The 21,885-nt window shown below is 55.5% G+C and overlaps 1 protein-coding gene across 1 annotated transcript in view; it reads left to right on the top strand.

Moving 5' to 3' along the window:
* LOC127040576 (alpha-2-macroglobulin-like protein 1) overlaps positions 1–21,885 on the top strand; it is a 101,928-nt gene that overhangs the window by 75,788 nt on the left and 4,255 nt on the right. The window contains exons 21-29 of the mRNA XM_050934893.1: positions 6,551–6,672; positions 7,248–7,299; positions 7,904–7,978; positions 8,388–8,564; positions 9,037–9,118; positions 9,396–9,537; positions 16,757–16,831; positions 17,253–17,409; positions 20,915–21,111. Of these exons, the coding sequence (XP_050790850.1) occupies positions 6,551–6,672; positions 7,248–7,299; positions 7,904–7,978; positions 8,388–8,564; positions 9,037–9,118; positions 9,396–9,537; positions 16,757–16,831; positions 17,253–17,409; positions 20,915–21,111 (1,079 nt within the window). The remainder of the gene's footprint in view (positions 1–6,550; positions 6,673–7,247; positions 7,300–7,903; positions 7,979–8,387; positions 8,565–9,036; positions 9,119–9,395; positions 9,538–16,756; positions 16,832–17,252; positions 17,410–20,914; positions 21,112–21,885) is intronic.

Raw genomic sequence — 21,885 nt, 5'->3', positions numbered from 1 at the left:
TTTCCTGGCTAGGTCTGTCAGTGGGGGCATGGCAATCATGGGGGAGGGATAGCTCAGTGGTTTGAGCATTGGCCTGCTAAACCCAGCATTGTGAGCTCAATCCTTGAGGGGGCCACTTAGGCATCTGGGGCAAAAATCAGTACTTGGCCCTGCTAGTGAAGGCAGGGGGCTGGACTCAATGACCTTTCAAGGTCCCTTCTAGTTCTATGAAATAGGTATATCTCCATATATTGTTTGTTAGTTTGGCTGTAGTGTGGTACAAATCATTGGTAATACCCTGCCAAGCCCAAGAAGGATTGGATCTGCTTATTTAACTTAGGGACAGGCCAATTTTGGAGCATTTACCTTAGTCTGTAGGGGGTTGATAATCCCTTGACCCACCCTGTTGAGGCCTGTTTGACACTTTTTGGCCTTAACGCTTACTCCTCCCTCCCTTATGCGGTGGAAGACAGCCTGAGGGTGTTCCAGGTGTTCTGCCCATGAATCTGAGACTATGGCCACATCATCAAGGTAGGCGACTGCAAATTCCCCAAATCCAGCCAGAAGGTTATCTACCAGTCTCTGGAAGGTGGAGGGTGCATTTCGCAGTCCGAAGGGAGGACATTATATTCATGCAGCCCTACATGGGTGATGAAGGCTGATCTTTCCTTGGCTGAGTCATCTACTGGCATTTGCCAGTACCCCTTAGTTAAGTCTAAGGTAGAGATGAACTGGGAACGTCCCAGTTTCTCCAATAGTTCATCTGTGCATGGCATTGGATAGTTTTCTGGGCAAGTTATAGCATTTAGCTTATGGGAGTCCAAGCAAAAGCAGATTTTCCCATCTGGTTTGGGAACCAGAACCACTGGAGAGGCCCATGCACTCTGAGGGGCAGATTATACCCATCTGTAACATGTCCTTGATCTCCCTTTCTATTGCGGTTTTGGCTTGAGGAACCATCAGGTAGCGTTGGGCTCTAATTGGGCAAGCATCACCTTGTCAATGGAGTAGTATGCCTATTCTGTCTATCCTGGGGTGGTTGAAAACATCAGCGCAAAGCTGGTGCATAGCTCCTGGATTTGCTGTCGCTGCTTATGCCCAAGGGTCATGGAAAGGCTCACCTCTTCTGCGCAACCGTTGCTTTTCCCTTTATAGTAGATTCCTTCAGGCCACTCAGCATCATCTCTTTCCTGGTCTGTAAACTGAAGAACCTTGATTTCTCTGGAATAAAAGTACTTTAGAGTTTAGAGAATTAACATGATATACTTTAGGTTTTAGGGTAGGGTCTGGGAACACTGTGAGATAATTAACAGTTCCCAGGCGCTCTTGGACCATAAATTGCCCCTCCCACGATGCTTCCATCTTATTGGCCTGGAGCGCTTTCAGGACCGTGACTTGGTCACCTTATCTGAAGGAAACGCTGTCTGGCATGTTTATCATACCAGGCCTTTTGCTCTTGCTGAGCATCCTGTAGGTTTTCTCAAGCAAGGACTAGAGAGTTCTAGAGGGTGTTTTGCAGGTTGGTTACAAAGTCCAAAATGTTAGTTCCTGGAGAAGATGTAACCCCCTCCCATTGCTGCTTCACCACCTGTAATGGCCCTTTAACTTTGTGGCCATAAACAAGTTCAAAGGGTGAAAATCCCAAACTGGGATGTGGTGCAGCCCTGTAGGCAAAGAGTAACTGCTGCCACACTAGATCCCAGTCATTGGAGTGCTTATACACTAATTTACATATCATGGCTCCCAAAGTCCCATGAAACGTCTCCACTAGGCCATTTGTTTCATGGTCCCCACCAGGAAGTCAGTTCCTAAATTTGTAAGGATGTCAGAGGGCCAACCTACCCTGGCAACAATGTCTGTCAATTCCTGGCTCACACTTTTAGCCCTGGTGTCGCTTAGAGCTACTGCTTCCAGCCATCGGGAGGCAAAATCCATGGAAGTCAGTATGTACAGCTTTCCTGTGGATGTCTTTGTAGGGAAAGGACCCAGAATATCCACAGCTACTCACTGAAATGGAAACTCAATTATGGGGATGGCTGGAGGGAGCTTTGACCTGGTCTTGGGGCGTTCCCACCCTCTGGCACACCTCACAAGACCAGACATAGGTAGAAACACACTTTCCCATCCCCTCCCTGTTGAAGGACTTCCCCAAACAGTCCTTGGTCCTGTTCACCCCAGCATTGCCACTAGGGTGATCATGGGTTAAGCTCAAGAGCTTTTCCCTATACTTAGTTGGAACTACCAATTGTCTCTGAGGATGCCAGTCCTCCTTGTGCCCACCAGAAAAGGTCTCCTTTTGTAAGAGTCCTCCTTCTACAACAAATCTGGACCCCTTAGAAGAGCTGAGAGGCGGTATGTCGCTCTGTGCCACCATCCAAGCTCCCTTAGAATTATAGAATATCAGGGGTGGAAGGGACCTCTAGAGGTCCTCTAGTCCAACCCTCCACTCAAAGCAGGACCAATCCCCAGACAGATTTTTGCCCCAGATCCCTAAGTGGCCCCCTCCAGGACTGAACTCACAACCCTGGGTTTAGCAAGCCAATGCTCAAACCACTGCATTATCCCTGTCCCCCTTGAGTCTCTCATCTGCTTCCTGCTCTGCCTGGAACTGCTCCCTTGAGGTGGAAGACATTAGTTCCTCGTTGGGTGGTGGGCTTGGGTTTGGTCCCACTGGAAGCGATTCAGGTGATGGGGTTGTTTCCATTGACTGTGACCCGGTCTCCGCTTGTGCACTAGGTGGTATTTCAGGCTCTGGTTGAGCTTTCTCACCAGTTTAGCTGCTGCTGCAGGTGCAGACTCTGTGGCACCCTTTGGTGCTGGCTCCCCTGACTCTGGTGGGGTTGCAGGCCTGGTCTCTGGTGCTGACTGCTCCACCAGTTCCAATCCTTGGGCTGGTTCTGGCTGGGTTCCAGGAACTGGATTTACAACTGCTGCCATAGACTGGGGTCTGGTTCCACTACCTCTGGTTGGGTCCCCGGGCCTGTGGTATCTGGGGACACAGACTGGGTTCCTGTAGGAGGCTCAGGAATGTGGTTAGGTGTGGAGGCCTGTTTAGCCTGGCTGTGGGTGATCAGCCCCACTCTTTTCGTTAGCCTCATGTGGTTGGCTAAGTCTTCTCCCAGCAGCATGGGAATGGGATAATCATCATCGACTGCAAAAGTCCATATTCCTGACCAGCCCTTGTACTGGACAGGCAACCTGGCTGTTGGCAAGTTAAAAGAGTTGGCCTTAAAGGGTTCTACTGTCACTTGGGCCTCTGGGTCACTGAATTTAGGGTCCACCAGGGATTGGCGGATAGCTGACACCTGTGTGCCAATGTTTCTCCACCAGGGCAGACTCCAGGTTTTTTGCCACCCCAAGCAAAAACAATTTTGGCTGCCCCCCCCCCCATCCCAGCCCTGGGCTTCCCCCCGTACCTGCCTGCTGCCCCAGCCCTGGGCTCTCCCCCACCCACCCACACCCCCTGCTGCCCCAGAGCTGGGCTTCCCCCCCACCAGTGCCCTCATCCTGCTGCTGCCCCAGCCCTGGGCTCCCCCTTTTTCCCACACCAGTGCCCCCCCCCACACCTCTTGCTGCCCCAGCCCTGGGCTCTCCTCCCCCCCGCACCTGCACCCTCCTTCCGCCCCAGCCCTGGGTCACTGGTAACTTGCTCCCAGGATGGGTCATTCAGCAGGAATTTTGGATGTGCACAGAACACAGACAGGATTGGTTCCCATGTGATTACAGAACCGCAATAAAGTGGAACAATGTTCAGCTTGTGTGATTGGAGGATATCTGGGTGCATATTATAAGACTGTCCTCCATAAATGAGGAAAAGTTGAGGTGCCTTTATTATTCTTTTGTCCCACTCTTTCTTTCTATGGGGAATTTGCCAATGCAATAGCACTGTCTTCCTTTTAAACAAAAAAAACAAAAAAAAAAAAAAAAAAAAAAAAAAAGGCAATGGCTGTTGAAAGTAGCAATTGCAGTCCTAATAACCACTGGGAAGCATTTCTTGCCCAATTTTATCCTACTTTTTCTACAGCAAGTTACAGTGGATCAGTATATTTGATTTGGGAGAAATGAAGTAACAGCTGCCCAACCTGAGCTTGAGCGCTCCTGAATGTTGAGGTGTTCAAATCTGGAAGGCAGGTTCTGGAGGGGGTTGGATGGCTGTGGGCTCCGTGTGGGAACCCGGCAGCATGTATGCAGCAGCGTGTCTGGAGGTGTGTGGAGCCAGACACGCTGGTCTGAGTGGCACGGTAAGGGGGCTGGGTGGTTGGAGAAGGGGTAGGCGGTTCCAGGGGGGCAGTCAAGGGACAAGGAGCAGGGGGGGTTGGATGGGGCAGAGGTTCAGGGAAGCAGTCAGGGGACAGGCAGCGATTGGATAGGCATGGGAGTCCCAGGGGTTTATCAGGGGACAGGTAGGGAGTGGGGTCCTGGGAGGAAGTTGGGGGGGGTCTCATGAGGGGGCAATTGGGGACAAGGAGAAGGGAGGCTTAAATTGGGGGTGGGGTTCTGAGGGGCAGTTAGAGGCAGGGGTCCTGGGAGGGGGCAATCAGGGAACAAGGAGCAGCAATGCTTAGACGGGGTGAGGTCCTGGGGGGCAGTTAGGGGCAGGGGTCCCAGGAAGAGGTGATCAGGGGACAGGGAGCGAGGGGGGTGTTGGATGGGTTGGGATTTCTGTGGAGGGCAGTCGGAGGGAGTAGATGGTGGAAGGGTGGGGCTTCCCTCCCCCTGGAGTGTCCTGTTTTTTGCAGGTTAAAATATGGTCTCCCTACCATTGACAGCACACGGCGGCATAAGGTCCCGCGCCTTCCTTTCTAGTAGGTAGTGGCCAAGGGGATGCTGGGAAATGTAGTTCTTTCCCTGCTCCAGGGCTGGCTCTGTAGGCAGGGAGCTAGCCAAGGAACTACAGCTCCCAGAGCCCCCTGTTGGTTCTCAGCTCCCATGCCGCCCCTGGCAAATGGGCCGCCCCAAGCAGGTGCTTGCTTTGCAGGTGCCTAGAGCCGCCCCTGCTCTCCACGCAGTTATTTTCCTCCCTCCCACACTCACAGTTTCCCTTCGCTCTGGGGGTATTTGCGAGACATCTGGGCCTGAAGGCTCTTGGTGGGACCCCAGGGTGATGAGTCGGCTGGTGCTCTTGGGGCAGTTGGCCTTCATATGCCCCAGCTCATAATATTTAAAGCATCGCCCAGCTGACAGTGGGCTGGGACGAGGCAGGTGGTTAGGCCGACAAGTTGCTCTTGGGTTTCCAAGCCCAACTTCAACCTCATGCATGAGGCTGCCCTACTCTAGCCTATTTTGTTACCATGAAGTTAGAAAAGAAGAAACAAGTTAACTGCTTGTTGGACTCCCTGGATTTGCAGGGGAATCCTTTGGCGCCCCTGATCCCCCTCAGGCAGCAATGAGAAGAAAAAAAACCTTCCCTGGCTTTGAAGCAGCCAAAAGGAAAACTGTGTCCTTTTAAAATCCTGTGCTTCTGGTTCACTTCTCTGCCACCATGTCAAGGCTGAATCCCCACTCTGGCACTCCGAGTGCAGAAGTGGGGCCTGCAAGGATTCCAAAAATTAATACTGGCCACTCCAGGCTTGTTTCAAACTCTCAAAGTTACAGCTTCTCTCTGACCTTGGCTTGGTAAATGCTGTCATCACCCAAATGCAAAACAACCCCCTTGGACCCAGGACGGAGCATTTGGGAATTCCTCCCTGTGGGGTACCCTCAAGCCCTTTCACCCCTCCTCCAGGGAAGGGCTGACAAACAATGGAAATCAACTGTGGCTGCCAGCTAATCAAACAACATGCACGAACCTCTTAGGACACCAAAAATCCAATCCTGTTCTTAAAAAGGTAAATTTTATTAAAAACAAAAAGGAAGAAACTACATCTGGAACTTCAGCTTTTGCTAGATTTTAAAAGGGCAATTCCAAAAATTAAGCGCTCAAAATAGCTTTCTTGGGGGTTCAGCTTAAAGGTTACAAGCAAACAAAAGCATCTGGGGTTAGCACAGAGGAGTCCACAAGCCTTAAAAAATAAACAGAAATAAACCCAATTGCATCCTTTCTAAACATTCCTAATTTACTTACACATTTGGGGTTTTCAAATCAGTATTTCTAGGTATAATCTGATGATTTCTCAGACCTGGCTTAAAGCTGCTTATAGCATAGTCATGGTCCTGCCTTTGCTCTGTTCCCCACTCTCCGGAGAACAACCACAGACACACAGGGAAGCTTCCTTCCCAATTTTAAAAAGTTCTAGCCTCCCCATTGGCTCTTTTGGTCAGGTTCCCTTTTCTTTACCTCTGGGACTTTATTAACCTTTCCAGGTAAACAACCAGAGAACAGCCACCAAGAGGGATTTTACAGCTAACTGGCTGGCTGGATGTCCATCAAAGGGAGCTACCTCCACCCCTTCAGTTATCACACCCCCATTCTCTCTCTCCATTTTCTCTGTTTCTCTCCTTTTCTCTCCCTTCTTCACCACGCTTTCCCCTCCCCCTTCCACTATTCTCCCCTCTCAGACCTGAGGTCCTCTCTGCCTCGGGCAGGGGCGCTGATCTGTCTAACTGGAGTGTCTCCCGCCTTGCTCTGCAGGGGAGGTGAACTTCACCGTCAGCACCGAGGCTCTGCACACCGAGGAGCTGTGTGGCACAGAACTGGCCGTGGTGCCGGCCCAGGGGCAAGTGGACACTGTGATAAAGTCCCTGCTGGTCCAGGTCAGTGTTTGTCGGGGCCTCTGGGCAGAGCGGAGGGAGATCCAGGGTCTGGGTCTCATCCCCTGGTAGCCATCGGCCAAGTCTTCACTTGTGATTGTTCTTTGTTCTGCCACAGAAAATAATGCCCCAGCACGGTGATGTTCGCATCCCGGACCCCAACCTGCACTGCCCCATGACATGACCCCATCCCTGTGAGATCAGGGAGCCGGCGGGAGAGTCCTGGGGCAGACAGAGATGGGGATTACCCCAAGAGGGGTGGCTGAGTGTGACACACCGGAGGGCTCGAGGGGGTGGAAGGAACTAGCAGAGGGAAGTTCCGCACTGAAGAGGAGGAAGCCGCGAGATCTGCTGGGCTGGGAACAGTCTCCCCGGGGAAGGGACGGGAGCCCCATCGCTGGGGCGCTGAGAGCTGGATGTGCCTGAGCCCCACAGCACGGGCTGTAGGGATGATCCTGCCTGGCTGTAGGGATGATCCTGCCCTGGCTACGGGCACTGGCTGACCCAGAAGGCCCTGTCAGGCTGTGACGTGCACGGTCCCTTCTCCTGACCTTCTGTCTGATGCTCCTTCCCCACAGCCGGGGGGGATCCTGGAGGAGAAGGTGCACAGCTCCCTGCTCTGCCAGGAAGGTAGGATCCCAACACCTGTGCGGGGCTCAGTGGGTGTCACTAACGCAGGGAGTCTCTTGGCTGTGGCATGTCAGTGATGGCTGAGCCGCTGGATGGCCCAGCTAGGGGCACAGGAGCCGCCAGGCCAGACCGGACCGGACCAGGGGGCATCCAGGCCAATGTCCTGCCTGGGACAGGGTCCAGGCCCAGCTGCCTAGGGAAGATGCACCCCCTAGTGGGCAGTTATGGAACTGTCGGCATGGGCCAAAGGCTCGAGCACGTCTGGCTCCTGCTCCCGAGTCTGACTGGGCCCCTTTTGCGCCAGCTCCTCTCCCCTGCAGCCTGGCCCCCGTGTGCATGATGCTCCCTGCAGAGCTCATCACACCGGCTCTCTGCGGCCAGGAGAGGGACTGAGTTCCACAGGCAGGACCCCCAGCTGAGAACCCCCAGCCCTCGCCCTCAAGGGCACGTATGTGCCACGGCGGGGGGAGCTTGGGGTTGAGAGAGGGTCTGTGACTGGGTGAGAGCCCCGGACAGTGAGGAATGGAGGGATCTGATTGACTGGAGGCAGGCGCAGGTTCCTAACAGGCCTTTAACGGTGTGTCTTTGCCTTCATGTTACACAGCCTCTGAAGAAATCTCCTTGCAGCTGCCTGGGAACGTCCTGGTGGGGTCCGAGCGGGCCCACGTGACTGTCCTGGGTAAGGAATGCCCCTGCCCCATCCCTGCCAGGGCACAGAGCCCTTCACCAGCCAGCCTGTCTGTGGCCCAGCGCTCTGATCAGAGAGGCCGGGGCACCACGGATGGAAAAGACCAATGAGGTCCTGTGGGTGTCTGGGGCCGGGGCAGGACCGGTCCCTGCAGTCTCTGCTCCAGAGCCTCGTCCCCAGTGAGGGGCAATAGACTCCCACAGTGATGCCATGAAGCTGTGCCAGGGCATTGGCATCTTGGCCATTCATCACCACGTATCCACGTAACCCGACCAGGCCTGAATCGAACTGGAGGCTCTGGGTCCCCGTGTGCCAGGGCTCCACTGATGTGGTGTTGGGGACGGGGCAGCTATTGTGCACCCTGGTAATTCTCTGCTTCCTCTGACTCCCTTGGTGCCAGGAGACGTACTGGGGATGACTCTGCAGAACACAGACCGCCTGTTGGCCACGCCCAAAGGCGATGGAGAGACAAACATGGTCCAGTTCGCTCACAATACCTACATCCAGCAGTACCTGGAGAACAGCGGCCAGCTAAGCCCGGAGATCAGAGACAAGGCCAAGGGATTCCTCCAGAGAGGTGAGTGTCCTCCTGCCCCTGCGCCCCCAGGGCATGGCACGGCGATGCGAGGGCCCTGTCCATGCCACCTCTGGGACCTGGGTTCCAATCCAGCCCCATATCAGGGTCCTGGCTGGCTCTGGAGGTCAGGGAATAAGATCCTTGGCCTTTCCTCTCTCGGGCACCAATCCCAAGGCCCAGGACATAAGGACTGTTTGACTCAGGGTTCAGGGAATGGGAGAGGAGCCCTTTCCCCTCTAGGGGGTGCTGGTTGGGATCCAGTCCCAGGTCGGGGCTCTGGAGCATTTGGGGGAACAGGGCCCTATTCAGCCTTAACTCCATCCCCCTATTCAAACTGACCCCTGGAATCTCTGAGTCTCAGTGCCATGGAGAGGGAGGGCTCGTGGGTCCCACGGGGCACAGGCTGGGGGTGGATTCTAGCCCCTGTGGGTGAGCGGATCCAGGACTTGCTGTCTCTCTCCTGTCCCCGCAGGCTACCAGGACGAGCTGCTCTATAAACACAGCGACGGCTCTTACAGAGCCTCTGAGGAGAGCGACACCATGGGCAGCAGCTGGTGAGGGGCCGCACAGCATGGGCGAGTCAGGGCTCTGGGTGGGCAGGGCCTACCGGACTGCAGCCTGACCCCCAGCCCCACTGCTGTTCCAGTCCTGCTCCCCACGCAGCTCTGCACCTCGTACTCACTCCAAATCCACCGTTCCCGTTCTGGGGGCCCCTGACAGCTCTGCTCACCCCCACAATGCTGACCCCCAGCCCCGTGCCCCACGCACCACCCTCCTGGCCTGCAGCATCTCCTGCAGAGTGTCCCTCTCACGGGGTCTCTCCCCACCCAGGCTGACGGCCTTCGTTCTCAAGTCCTTTGGCCAGGCCAGGCCCTACATCTCCATCGACGAGAAGCACCTAGAGGACGCTCTAAGGTGGCTGCAGCGCCGCCAGCTGGAGAGCGGCTGCTTCTGCAGTGTGGCGAACCTGCAGGTGGGAGGCTGGGGGCACAGGCTGATGGGATGGGGCAGGAGGGGACAAGCTGGGGAAGGGGGTGGGGGCCCCTCATGGCAGCTGGTTGTTGTGACCCGTTTCGGGTTGGGGGATTTCCCTGGGTTTTTAGCAACGGCTGAATGGCTTGAACGGCCAGGGCAGCGGGTTATTGCACCGAACGAGGGAGCAGCCCTGGCCCAACGCCCCCTGGCTCCTGCACAGCCCGGTCTCCCCGTGGGCACTGAGCAGACCCCACACCCATTGCCTGGCATGGAGAGCCTGAGGGGCAGGGCCCAGCCCAGCCCTGAAGTCATGTGACTCCCACAACTCCCCATGCGGCTCAGTGAGAAGGGCTGTCACGGTGCATCATGGGAGACATAGTCCGAAGGAGCCCAAGTCCATGGGGGAACAGGGGCACGAGGCCGGTGCAACTGAATGTTGAACCGGTTCGCAGTGGAAGGTTTCAGTTCAGGTCACCAATCCAAGAGGCTGTGATTTGGACCCTGCCATCCCACAGCAGAATGTTGCATTTCTTCTTCGAGTGCTTGCTCATATCGATTCCAATTAGGTGTGCGCGCGCCGTGTGCACGTTCGTTGGAAGATTTTTACCCTAGCAACACTCGGTGGGTCGGCTGGTCACCCCCTAGAGTGGCACCGCCATGGCGCTGGATATATATCCCTGCCGACCCAACAGCCCTTCAGTTCCTTCTTACCGCCCGTGTCGGTTGTTGGAACAGTGGAGCACGGCTTAGCTGATCTCCACTTCACTAGCTACTCATAGTTCTCTTACTATTTCTTGTGTATATAGTTATAATTTCTATAGTTGTAGTTAGTTTTATTCGTTCTATAATATAGTTAGTGTTTATAGTTGATATGGGTTCGGGGATTAGCCCCTTCCCCGCATTCGGTACCAAGGCCCATGCCTGGTTCACCGGGCTTCAAACCGTGCTTGGCCTGCCACAAGCCGATGCCAATGGGAGATCCCCACGACTCCTGTCTTAAGTGCCTCGGGGAATCCCATCTCTCGGATAAGTGCCGGATCTGTAAAGCCTTTAAGCCGAGGACGAAGAAAGATCAGGACTTTCGTCTCAAACAACTCCTGATGGAGGCAGCTCTTACTCCTCTGCCCTCGGCAACGAGTGCCAGACAGTCCACATCAGGGAGAAGTGCTTTTTCAGCACCGGATTGCACTGGTACTGCTAAGGCCCCTCGGCACCGACTGTCGCCGGCACAGATGTCTTCTTGGCACCGTTCCCTCTCCCCATGGGTTAAGAAACATAAGACTCCTGCTGTTTCCGTGCCGCCTGCACCACAGTCGGAGCACCCGCCTAAGTCAGACCGCCCAGCACCGACACCTGCCATGGCACCCCCAGCTTCGGCACTGTCGATTCCGGTCCCGCAAGGGCCGTCGAGTCCAGTGCCTGAAAGCTCCCCGGTGCATGCCGTGATTGAGCTCACTATTCCCTCCACGCCAGAGACCTTTTCCACGGCGAGGAAGCTGATTGCGCTGACAGAGTCTGCGCTGCCTCAATCCCCGGCACCGCCGGTGCGGATTATACAATCGATTGGCAAGCCTGCCCTGCTGAGACCATCCTCTATTGGCACCACCGAGAGACACCAATCACAATCGCGGTCCCACCGGCACTCTCGGTCCCATCGCCGATCCCGGTCCCGGCGCCGCTCGCAGTCCTGGCATCGCTCTCCATCTCGGTACCAGTCGCACTCGCGTCCTGTTCGCCGGCCCGGTACTTTCGGCACTGATCCAGCTCCTGGCACCGTTCCCAGCACCGCGCCTCTCGCAGCTGCTCCAGACATCGAGCTTCGAGATCCCGGTCGACCTCCCGGCTCCGCTCCGGTCACAGGTCCCGGTCTCGTTCCCAGGACCGGTATGGCACCCGGTACCACTCTCCGGTGCCGCACAGAGAGAGATCGTTTAGAGATGGAGACCCTTCCCAGAGCTTTTCAGCTCCTCCATGGCCGTCTTGACACACATCTGTGTCATCTCATGCGAACAGTGTTTCCTGTGCACAGGACCGTGCCCAACCGAGTCTTCCAGGAGACCGAGACCCAAGAACAAGGACCTCATCAGTGGTCATTCTGCACATCTTGGACATATCACCAAGCCCAATGTACGCCTCCAGTGCCATCACGCTCCATACCATCAGAACGCTGGGTGCAGTAGGTGACTGTCAGCCGCCCCCCTCCTGCGGATACGGAGGAAGCTCCCATTCAGTCAACAGACTCTCAGGTCCCACCTGAGCCTGACGTCGCCCAAGAACAGGAGCCCACACAGGACCCTCTTGTCCCTGGCCTTTCCTCTTCCTCCTCTCCAGATGAAGCGGTGGTGGGAACATCCTCCTCGGGCCCTCCTCCAATTGACCTGAGGGCACATCAGGACCTCCTGAGACATGTGGCCCTGAATATGAATCTTCAGGTGGAGGAGGTCCCAGAGATACAGGATCCTGTGGTGGATATTTTTTCAGCTGACACCCCCACAAGAGTGGCCTTGCCATTCATTCATACGATCCAGGCAAATGCCGATACCATCTGGCAGTCTCCAGCCTCTATTCCGCCCACGGTCAGGGAAGTTGAGCGGAAGTACATGGTGCCCTCTAAGGGGTACGAGTACGTGTACGTGCACCCTCCTCCCTGCTCCTTGTCATGCAATCAGTCAACGAAAGGTAGCGTCATGGCCAGCAAGCTCCTGCTCCAAAATCAAAGGAGGCTAGGCGCATGGACTTATTGGGCCTCAAAGTATACTCTGCTGGGGGCCTCCCACTCAGGGTGGCAAACCAGCAAGCCCTGCTTAGCCGGTACAACTCTAACACCTGGGCAGCGGTTGAAAAATTCACAGAGTTAGTTCCCCAAGACTCCTGCCAAGAGTTTGCTGCTCTTTTGGAGGAAGGGAATAAGGTGGCGAGAACTTCTCTCCAGGCCTCACTAGGTGCAACCGACTCCACAGCCAGGACTCTGGCTTCAGGAATCGCCATGAGGCCAATATCATGGCTTCAGGTGTCAGGCCTTCCGCCTGAATTACAACACACCATACAGGACTTGCCCTTCGATGGCCAAGGCCTATTTTAGGAAAAGACTGACCCTAGGCTGCAGAGCCTAAAGGACAATAGGGTGATCATGCGCTCGCTGGGGATGCACACACCGCTGACTCAGCGCAGATCCTTCCACCCCCAGCCTCACCGCTCCTACCCCCCGCCTAGGCCACGACAGGACTTCGGCAGAAGGCGCAGCTGAGGCAGTCGCAGGCGGCAGTCTGGACCCCAAGGGGGTCAGAATCAGGGTCCCTCCAAACCACCCGCATAACCTAAACCAAACTTTTGAAGGTGCACCCGAGGACGGCGTACCAGTTGTTTCCCAGGATCCTTTCCCTTCCTTTTACAACCACCTCTCCCTTTTCCTCCCTGCGTGGACCCAACTAACTTCGGATCGTTGGGTCCTAGGCACGATAGAATTTGGATACCACCTCCAGTTTATTTCGCCGCCCCCCCGTCACCCCCCATCCTCGTCCCTCTTCAGGGACCCCTTTCACGAGCAATTCCTCTTGCAAGAGGTGCGGACGCTCCTTGCCATGGGAGCTATAGAGGAGGTACCAAAGGACGAAAGGGGCAAGGGGTTTTACTCCCGCTATTTCCTAATCCCCAAGGCAAAGGGCAGCCTCGGACCAATCCTAGACCTGCGAGGACTCAACAAGTTTATGATAAAGTTGAAGTTCCGCATGGTATCCCTGGGGACCGTCATCCCATCCTTGGATCCCGAAGACTGGTATGCTGCCCTCGATATGAAGGATGCATATTTTCACATCGCCATTTATCCTCCGCACAGACAATACCTCTGGTTTGTGGTCAACCGTCAACATTTCCAATTTACAGTCCTTCCGTTTGGTCTCTCTACAGCCTCACGAGTATTCACAAAATGCATAGCTGTAGTCGCCGCCTCCCTCCGTCGTTGTCGGATACACGTCTTCCCATATCTCGACAATTGGCTCATTCGAGGGGCCTCCGAGACCCAAGTCACCCATCATGTTGGCATCGTCAAGGACCTATTCAAGCGACTAGGCCTGATGATCAACATAGAGAAATCTACTCTGGTTCCCACACAAAGAATAGAGTTCATTGGGGCCATTGGACTCCAATCTCGCCAGGGCCAGTTTACCACAACCCTGATTTCAGGCAATGGTATCAATCATACAAGGTCTATAAAACTTCCTAACAACTTCGGCTCGCACTTATCTTGGCCTCCTGGGTCACATGGCTGCCTGCACATTCGTGACCAAACGCTCCAGACTACGTCTCCGTCCCCTTCAAACTTGGCTCTCCTCGGTATATCACCCGGGCAGAGACGATATAGACACGATCCTAATGATCCCCCCAAGCATTCTAGGCTCCCTGAACTGGTGGTTGACGCCCTCCCTGGTATGTGCAGGGATGCCATTCCATCCGCCTCAGCCTTCAATGACCCTGACAATGGACGCGTCATCTCTCGGCTGGGGTGCCCGCCTTGAACATCTCCGGACTCAAGGCCTTTGGTCAGCTCAGGAACTGGCCTTGCACATCAATGTGCGGGAGCTGAGAGCAGTCTGCCTTGCGTGCCAGGCGTTTCAAGGGCATTTACAAGGCCTTTGTGTCTCAGTGTTCACAAACAACACAACGGCCATGTTTTACATAAACAAGCAGGGAGGAGCACGTTCCTCCCCGCTTTGTCAGGAAGCTATTCAGCTCTGGGACGTCTGCATAGCCCACTCGATAGACCTGGTAGCGTCTTTTCCTCCAGGGGTTCGGAACACTCTGGCAGATCAACTCAACAGATCCTTCCTGTCTCACGAGTCGTCGATTCATCCGAATGTTATCCATTCTGTTTTCTGAAAGTGAGGCTTTCCCCGCATAGACCTCTTCGCCTCCCACCAGAACAGGAAATGCCAGACTTTCTGCTCCTTCCAAGGTCTCTCCCAGGGCTCGATCTCAGACGCATTTCTGATACCGTGGACGAGCCATCTGCTTTACGCCTTCCCACCGTTCCTGCTGGTTCACAGGGTCCTGCTCAAGCTCCGCAGAGACAGAGCCCACTTGATCATGATCGCTCCAGCCTGGCCGAGGCAACATTGGTACACCATGTTGTTCGACCTGTCGATAGCCAAGCCAATCCCTCTACCTCTTTGCCCAGACCTCATAACTCAGGACCATGGCAGACTTCACCACCCAGACCTGCAGTCTCTTCACCTCACAGCATAATTACTGCATGGTTAAGCCAGTCTGAGTTATGTTGCTCTGCCTCGGTGAAACAAGTGCTCCTAGGTAGTAGGAAACTTTCCACTAGGTTAACATATCTGGCCAAGTGGAAGCACTTCTCCTGCTGGTGCGACCAACGTAATGCTATTCCCACCAAGGTACCATCTTGGACTACCTCTGGTCTCTCAAACAGCATGGCCTAGCGGTATCTTCATTGAAGGTGCACTTGGCGGCCATCTGTACCTTCCACCCAGGGGAGAGCGGCTGCTCGGTGTTCTCACCCCATGGTTTCGAGGTTCCTCAAGGGCCTGGAGTGATTATATCCACAAGTACGCCACCCCGCCCCAACTTGGATCCTCAACATAGTTCTAGCCAAACTTATGACTGCTCCCTTCGAGCCGCTAGCAACCTGCTCATTGCTGTACCTATCTTGGAAGACAGCCTTCCTCATAGCCATTACATCAGCAAGACGAGTTTCAGAGCTTCAGGATCTCACGGTGGACCCCCGGTATACAGTGTTTCATAAGGACAAGATACAGTTGGGACTACATCCGGCCTTCCTCTCTAAAGTGGTATTGGCCTTTCATATCAACCAGGATATCTTCTTTCCAGTCTTCTTCCCGAAGCCACACTCATCATGCCGGGAGCAGCAACTGCACTCCCTAGACGTCCGTAGGGTGCTTGCATTTTATATTGAGCGAACAAAGCTCATTCTACCAGGGCTCAGGCTTCATCTGCTGCTTTCCTGGCTCATGTACCCATCCAGGAGATATGTCATGCAGCTACCTGGTCCTCGGTCCACACCTTTGCGTCACATTATGCATTGGTTCAACAGTCCAGAGATGATGCGGCATTTGGATCAGCAATTCTACATTCTGCGACATCTCACTCCGACCCCACCGCCTAGGTAAAGGTTGGGAGTCACCTAACTGGAATGGATATGAGCAAGCACTCGAAGAAGAAAAGATGGTTACTCACCTTTGTAACTGTTGTTCTTCGAGATGTGTTGCTCATATCCATTTCAAACCCGCCCTCCTTCCCCTCTGTTGGAGTAGCCAGCAAGAAGGAACTGAGGAGCGGTCAGGTCAGCAGGGGTATATATCCGGCATCATGGCGGCGCCACTCTAGAGGGTGACCCAGCCAACCCACCGAATGCTGCTAGAGTAAAAATCTTCCTACGAACATGCACGCAGCTCGCGCACACCTAATTGGAATGGATATGAGCAACACATCTCGAAGAACAACAGTTACAAAGGTGAGTAACCGTCTTTTTCATTTTCCCAACAGAAATTGAAATGTTTCAGCAAAAGTAACATTTTCCCTCAGAGTTTTGGTTTTGTGGAAACTGCATCGTCTGCATCATCTGTCGAGAAATCATTTCAGTAGGAAATTCCCCCCCATCTCGAGTCACAGCCCAATTCCTGCCACTGCCCCAGAGTTTGCAGGGAGCCGGGACTCTATAGGGCCGGGACTGTACCCAACCGTTTGGGAGCTAGAAGGAGACAAATCTTAGGCAAAGTCCAGATTCCTGCACGAGGGGTACTATTTAATAAGCAGGAACTTGCCCAGTGGAGCCCTCAGCCTCCCAGAAGCGGCCCCTGGTCTTCACAGGAAATCTGACAATGTCAGTTCAAATCAACTTCTCAGCCTCTGGTTCCAGGGGGGCTCAGGTAGGATTTTATTCTGGGAGTCCAGTGCAGCCATGGCCATGGAGTGGCTACCGCCTCTCCTGAACTAGCCTGTGGAACTCACTGCCACTGTGTGGCTTCCTCAGCTGCTACAACTAGGGATAGCTGCTTGGGACCCAGATGGGTCTGACAGGATGCAGCAGGAGGCAGGACCCAAATCCAGCCACTCGGAGCACTGGAGCCAGGTCTTCCCAAGCCCAATGGGCCTGTCCTGGGCAGTGTCTCACCTGCTCCTGGCAACGTGCCCCGCAGCTCGGTCTGAGCCAATTCATGGTGTCTCCATCCCCTCAGGGCGGCATGGTGGATGAGCTCTCTGTCTCGGCTTACATTACGGCAGCACTGCTGGAGCTGGGGCAGCCACTCACGGTGAGGCCAAGCCCGGCTGTCCCAGGGGAGGGGCCGGCAGGATTTGGGGGATCAGGGTGCTGTAGGGGGCAGTGGAGTGGCGAGTTGGTGGGGGGAGGGGAAGTTGAAGGTGGGGGGGGTTGGTACCAAGGCGGGGGGTCAGGGTTCTCTGGAGAGTTGGGCTGGGGTCAGAGTCAGAGGAAGATTCAACAGCTTGGGGAGGGGCAGGGCTGATTCGGTGTCTAGCGCTTGGGGGAGAGGGTCTAGCGAGGCTTGGGGGACGCGGGGAGTGGGAATGGGTCGGGGCAGGTGACAACAGGCTGGTGGGAGGGTGTATTAGGACCCCATGGGGTGGGTGCCGGGGAACACACTCAGGTGCAGCATGTCTCCTCTGGCCAACTCAGCCTGACGGAGAGTCTGTTTGGTGTCTCCCCCGTCCCAGGATCGCATGGTGACCAGGGCCCTCCAGTGCCTCCGGGAGTCGAGTACCAGCGACCTCTACACACAGGCGCTGCTGGCCTACGCCTTCGGGCTGGCGGGGAGCACTGAGCTGCGGGACGCTCTCCTGCAGCGCCTGGCCCAGCACAGCGTCAGCGCCGGTACCGGCAGCACCTCGCTCTAATGCTCCTCTCGCTGCTGGCCTCTGGACTCAGGGCAGGGCTAGCTGCCCCCCACGGCCCTGCCCACCCAGGTGCCCCCTGCCCTGGGACCTCCTCAGCCTGGCAGGGGAGCTGGGTCTCTGTGGCCCAGTCAGTCTGTGATCTCTGCTGAGGCTGCCAGCGAGGGGCCGACGCGCCGGGCTCTGTCGTGTGGACACTTCTCCCCTCAAAGCTGGAGTGAGATTGTCCCGCCATTTCCCAGGGCCCAGCGCACGGAGCAAAGGGGGACGAGGCTGGGTCGCTGCCAGCCTGGGGGATCGGAGCTGAGAACCTAGAGGGGCAAAGCCCCATGTCCCAACCCAGCCCTCTAAAGTGCCCAGGGGAAAGAGTGTGATGGGGTCCAGTGGGCTCAGATCCCATGGGGCAGGGCCTTGCGTAGGCAGCTCCCAGGGGGATGGGCTGTAACCGAGCCCTGGGGAAATGCCGCAGGATCCCAGCCCCCATCCTGTGTTGGGGACATCCCAGCTGGGGAGTCCCTGCCCGAGGCTTCTTGGCTTGGCCTGGCTAATAATGGGAGGGGACAGTCTGCCCTGGGCTGGTGGCCGGCTAGGCCCTGCTGTCTCTGGGAGAGGGGGTTGTACAGGGAAGGAGGTCTCTGAGTGCCCCCTTATCTGCACCATGTGCCCCTCATGGACCCATGGGAGGCTGTCCACCCCCCAGCTTCAGTTTCCAGGGTGGAAAGATTGGAGAATCCAGGTGAAGGGCAACAAAACTGTTTAGGGGCTGGAGCACATGACTTATGAGGAGAGGCTGAGGGAACTGAGATTGTTTAGTCTGCAGAAGAGAAGAGTGAGGGGGGATTTGGTAGCTGCTTTCAACTACCTGATGGGGGGGTCCAGAGAGGATGGAGCTAGACTGTTCTCAGTGGTGGCAGATGACAGAACAAGGAGCAATGGTCTCAAGTTGCAGTGGCGGGGGTCTAGGTTCGATATTAGGAAAAACTTTTTCACTCAGAGAGTGGTGAAGCACTGGAATGGGTTACCTAGGGAGGTAGTGGAATTTCCGTCCTTAGAAGTTCTTAAGGTCATGCTTGACAAAGCCCTGGCTGGGATGATTTAGTTGGGGTTGGTCTTGCCTTGAGCAAGGGGTTAGACGAGATGACCTCCCGAGGTCCCTTCCAACCCTGATATTCTGTGATTCTATGATTTCCCCAGCCTTTCCCTGCACAGATGCCCTTGGGTTTGTGGCGCTCCGTGCCCAGCCCCAGTGTGAGCATTGCAGCCTGGGACCAGCTCCCCATAGGGCGGGAGGTCCATGAGAGGCCTGAGGCCCACTGGGAGTGCGGCTGGGGACGCAGGAGGTGGCGGTGCCCTGAGTTGGTGCTGAGCTGACGGAGCCCTCAGCATGATGCCAGGGGGCACTGGGAGTCCCAGGTTGGGCCCCTCACACTCATCATGAACATGCCCCAGTGATCTCTGTGCGTCTCCTCGGCCCCATTCGAGCTCAGACTGAGCTGTACTGGGAGCTGAGTCCTGGCGCGCTCGGGCCCTGGGGAGACGTCTTCCCACAGAGAGGAGCCACCTGCGTGGTCCGGGCGGCTCTGTCATGCCTTAGCTCAGGTGAAAAGTCCCTTCTCTCCGAGCCCCGGCACAGGGGCTGGAGCTGGTCTGTGCCCGCAAATTGTGTGTGTCGCGTCCTGCTCCTCCCCGAGGCGGGTAAGAAGTGCTGGGAGCAGCATGTGGCTCCTGCCCCAGGGAGGGGAGAGGTGGAGGCTCTGATGCAAGAGGAACCGAGGGGCCACCAGGCGCTGGAGTGAAACAGCCCTTGAGTTACAGGAGCTGTCTCCGAGGTCACAAAGACCCCGTGGAGGGGCTTGTTTCCCAGGCGTCAGCACCATCCCTGCCCTTCACCTAGGTCATGCTCCCCTCCTGACCCAGCCCTGGGGGGCTTCGCACTCCCTCAAGGGCTCTCTACCCCCTCTAGTAGTGGTGGCACAAGGCATAATCAGACTAAGCAATTGCTTAGGGCTCCAAGCAGCTCACGGGGCCTCCAGTTTGGTATTATCCCCAAACCCCGTTCATCTAATGTAAGTGGCCTGTTTACCAGGGTGTCGGTTTGTGGGGGGGGAAGTGGGGGGTGGGACTGTGATGGGTTGGACCCTTCTTCTGGGATACCACCTGATGCACTGGGATTTCACTGAGCCTCTCCCGCTCTGCCAGCCTGGGTTCCCTCTCTGTGCGTTGCTGAATTTGTCTCTCCGGCCTCTTGCAGCACACACACAGGTAGGGCCACACCCTGCTGCAGCCACAGACTGAAGTCAGCTCTGTGCGAGAGGACTCCCCCAGCACTCATGTGCACACCCACTTTGGGAGATAAACCCAGAATAATATTGTCTTGAGCCGTATAGAAAAATCTGCACAGCACAAGCTGGTAAAAATCCGCCCTCTTCCTCAACATGATGAGAGATGTGCCTGACTTCCTGTACCCTCTCCCCCAGTTAGAAAGTGTACAAACTGCGTTAGATTATAAACAAGAAATACGTTTATTAACTACAAGAAGATGAATTGTAAGGGAATAGAAGAGAGAACAGCCAGAACAAAGCAGATTACTGAGCAAATAAAACAATGTACGCAAGCTAAGCTCAATATACTTAAGAAACAGGTTACAAAAAAGTCCCAGGTAATGTTTAGTAAAAGGTGACAAGACCACCTGCCCTAGCAGTGTCATAGTTACAGCCCTGGATGCTTCCCAGGAGGGAGAGAGATTAGTATCCTCATGGTCTTCTTGTTCCTTCCTGAGGGCCCATCAAATCTGATGGCCTGTCCTGGTGAGTGTCTTCCCAAAACACACCCACTTGTAATGGTTACATAGTCCGTATGCCTGACTGTAGATACAGAGATGATACATGCATACAAATTGGATAATCACATTCAGTAAATCAGAACCTTTCCAATGATAGCTCACATGAGCCATCTTGCGTAACGTATGTCTCAGTGATGTCCTGTTCGTCTCATAAGCATATTTTCATAAAGAATACGAGTGCAACGACACAGGGCTAGTTCTTGGTTGTGTATATAATGCAGCTACTATTTGTAATGGGCTGGTGTGGGGGTGGGAGGAATATTCCTGTCAGGACCCCCTTGGGTTAGCACCACCTTTGCCCCTGAGTGGCCACACCACATAGGTTTAGGGGTCACTTGCAGCCAGTGAGCCACCAGGGCTGAGCTTTTAGCTCGGGCAGCAGAGGCTCAGGGGTTTCGAGTCAGAGGTCCAGGGTTCAGTCCCTGCTGATGACTCACCCAGGGGTGTCATGTTACACTTGTGTAGCCCTGCTGTGTGCTGTGAATCACCTGCCATGTCCTGCCCCAGAGGTGGCTGCATTCAATGGGGGGCAGGAGTCCCTCTGGTCTGGGAAGCCCCTGGGGCCCCTTTGGAAAGCAAACAGGTGACCCACTGTGTTGTAACTAGTGCTGTGGGTCTGCTCTTCCCTTGGCCCCTCTTCTAGGTCAACAGCTGTATTGGCAGGGGAAGCCCAGCCCCGACGGGAACGAGGCCCCATCGGCGGAGGCAATGACGGCTTACGTGCTCCTGGCCTATCTCTCCCTGCCCAACGTGTCTGCTGCCGACATGGTGACCGCCACCCAGATCGTCCGCTGGCTCAGCAAGCAGCAGAACCTCTACGTGGGCTTCGACTCCACGCAGGTAACACCCCTGCCCTCGGGCAAACCAGCGCTGGGGGCCTGGTGGAGGAAGGGGCTGTGATGAACTGGGAATGTTCTTAGTGTTCTTTGAATGCCAAGTGGGGAGTGTTGGCGTGGGAAGGCTGCAGGGGAGTTTTGCTGGGACTGGCTGCATTGGGGATGGGAGACTGTCCTTGAGGGAGGCTACCTGAGCATGTAACATAGGAACCCAGGAGGAGGGTTGGAGGTCAGGGAACAACCTCTGCCCGGGAAACTGGACAAAGGGTTGGGGAGGAGCTGGGAGGAGGCTGAGTGAGAGGCTGGAGGGAGTTTCAGTTTGGAGCTGGCTGGGAAAATGGAAGGGGGCTCAGATGGGGCTCTGGCCTCCCTGGGGCCCCTCAAGAGGGTCCTAACTGAGGGATCCTGTTGTCTGCACCTGCAAGGCCTGTCTTGGACTGTGTTCCTGTTGTCTAAATAAACCTGTTTTACTGGCTGGCTGAGAGTCCTGGTGAACTGCAGGAAGACGGGGGTGCTGGGCCTAGTCACAGAATCATAGACTATCAGGGTTGGACGGGACCTCAGGAGGTTCTAGTCCAACCCCCTGCTCAAAGCAGGACCAACCCCAAATGGCCCCTTCAGAGATTGAACTCACAGCCCTGGGTTTAGCAGGCCAATGCTCAAAACACTGAGCTATCCCTCCCCCTGAGGGGGCTCTATCCAGAAGCCCCCCGAGAGCTGCATCTCCACAGCTGAGCCAGGGCCCTTTCTGGGAGAGGGAGTCCTGGGTGCAGAGCCC

Source organism: Gopherus flavomarginatus, chromosome 25, assembly GCF_025201925.1.
Source record: "Gopherus flavomarginatus isolate rGopFla2 chromosome 25, rGopFla2.mat.asm, whole genome shotgun sequence".
Classification (NCBI taxonomy): domain Eukaryota; kingdom Metazoa; phylum Chordata; order Testudines; family Testudinidae; genus Gopherus; species Gopherus flavomarginatus.
The sequence above is the reverse complement of the archived record's forward strand: the minus strand, read 5'-3'. Positions and strand labels throughout refer to the sequence as shown.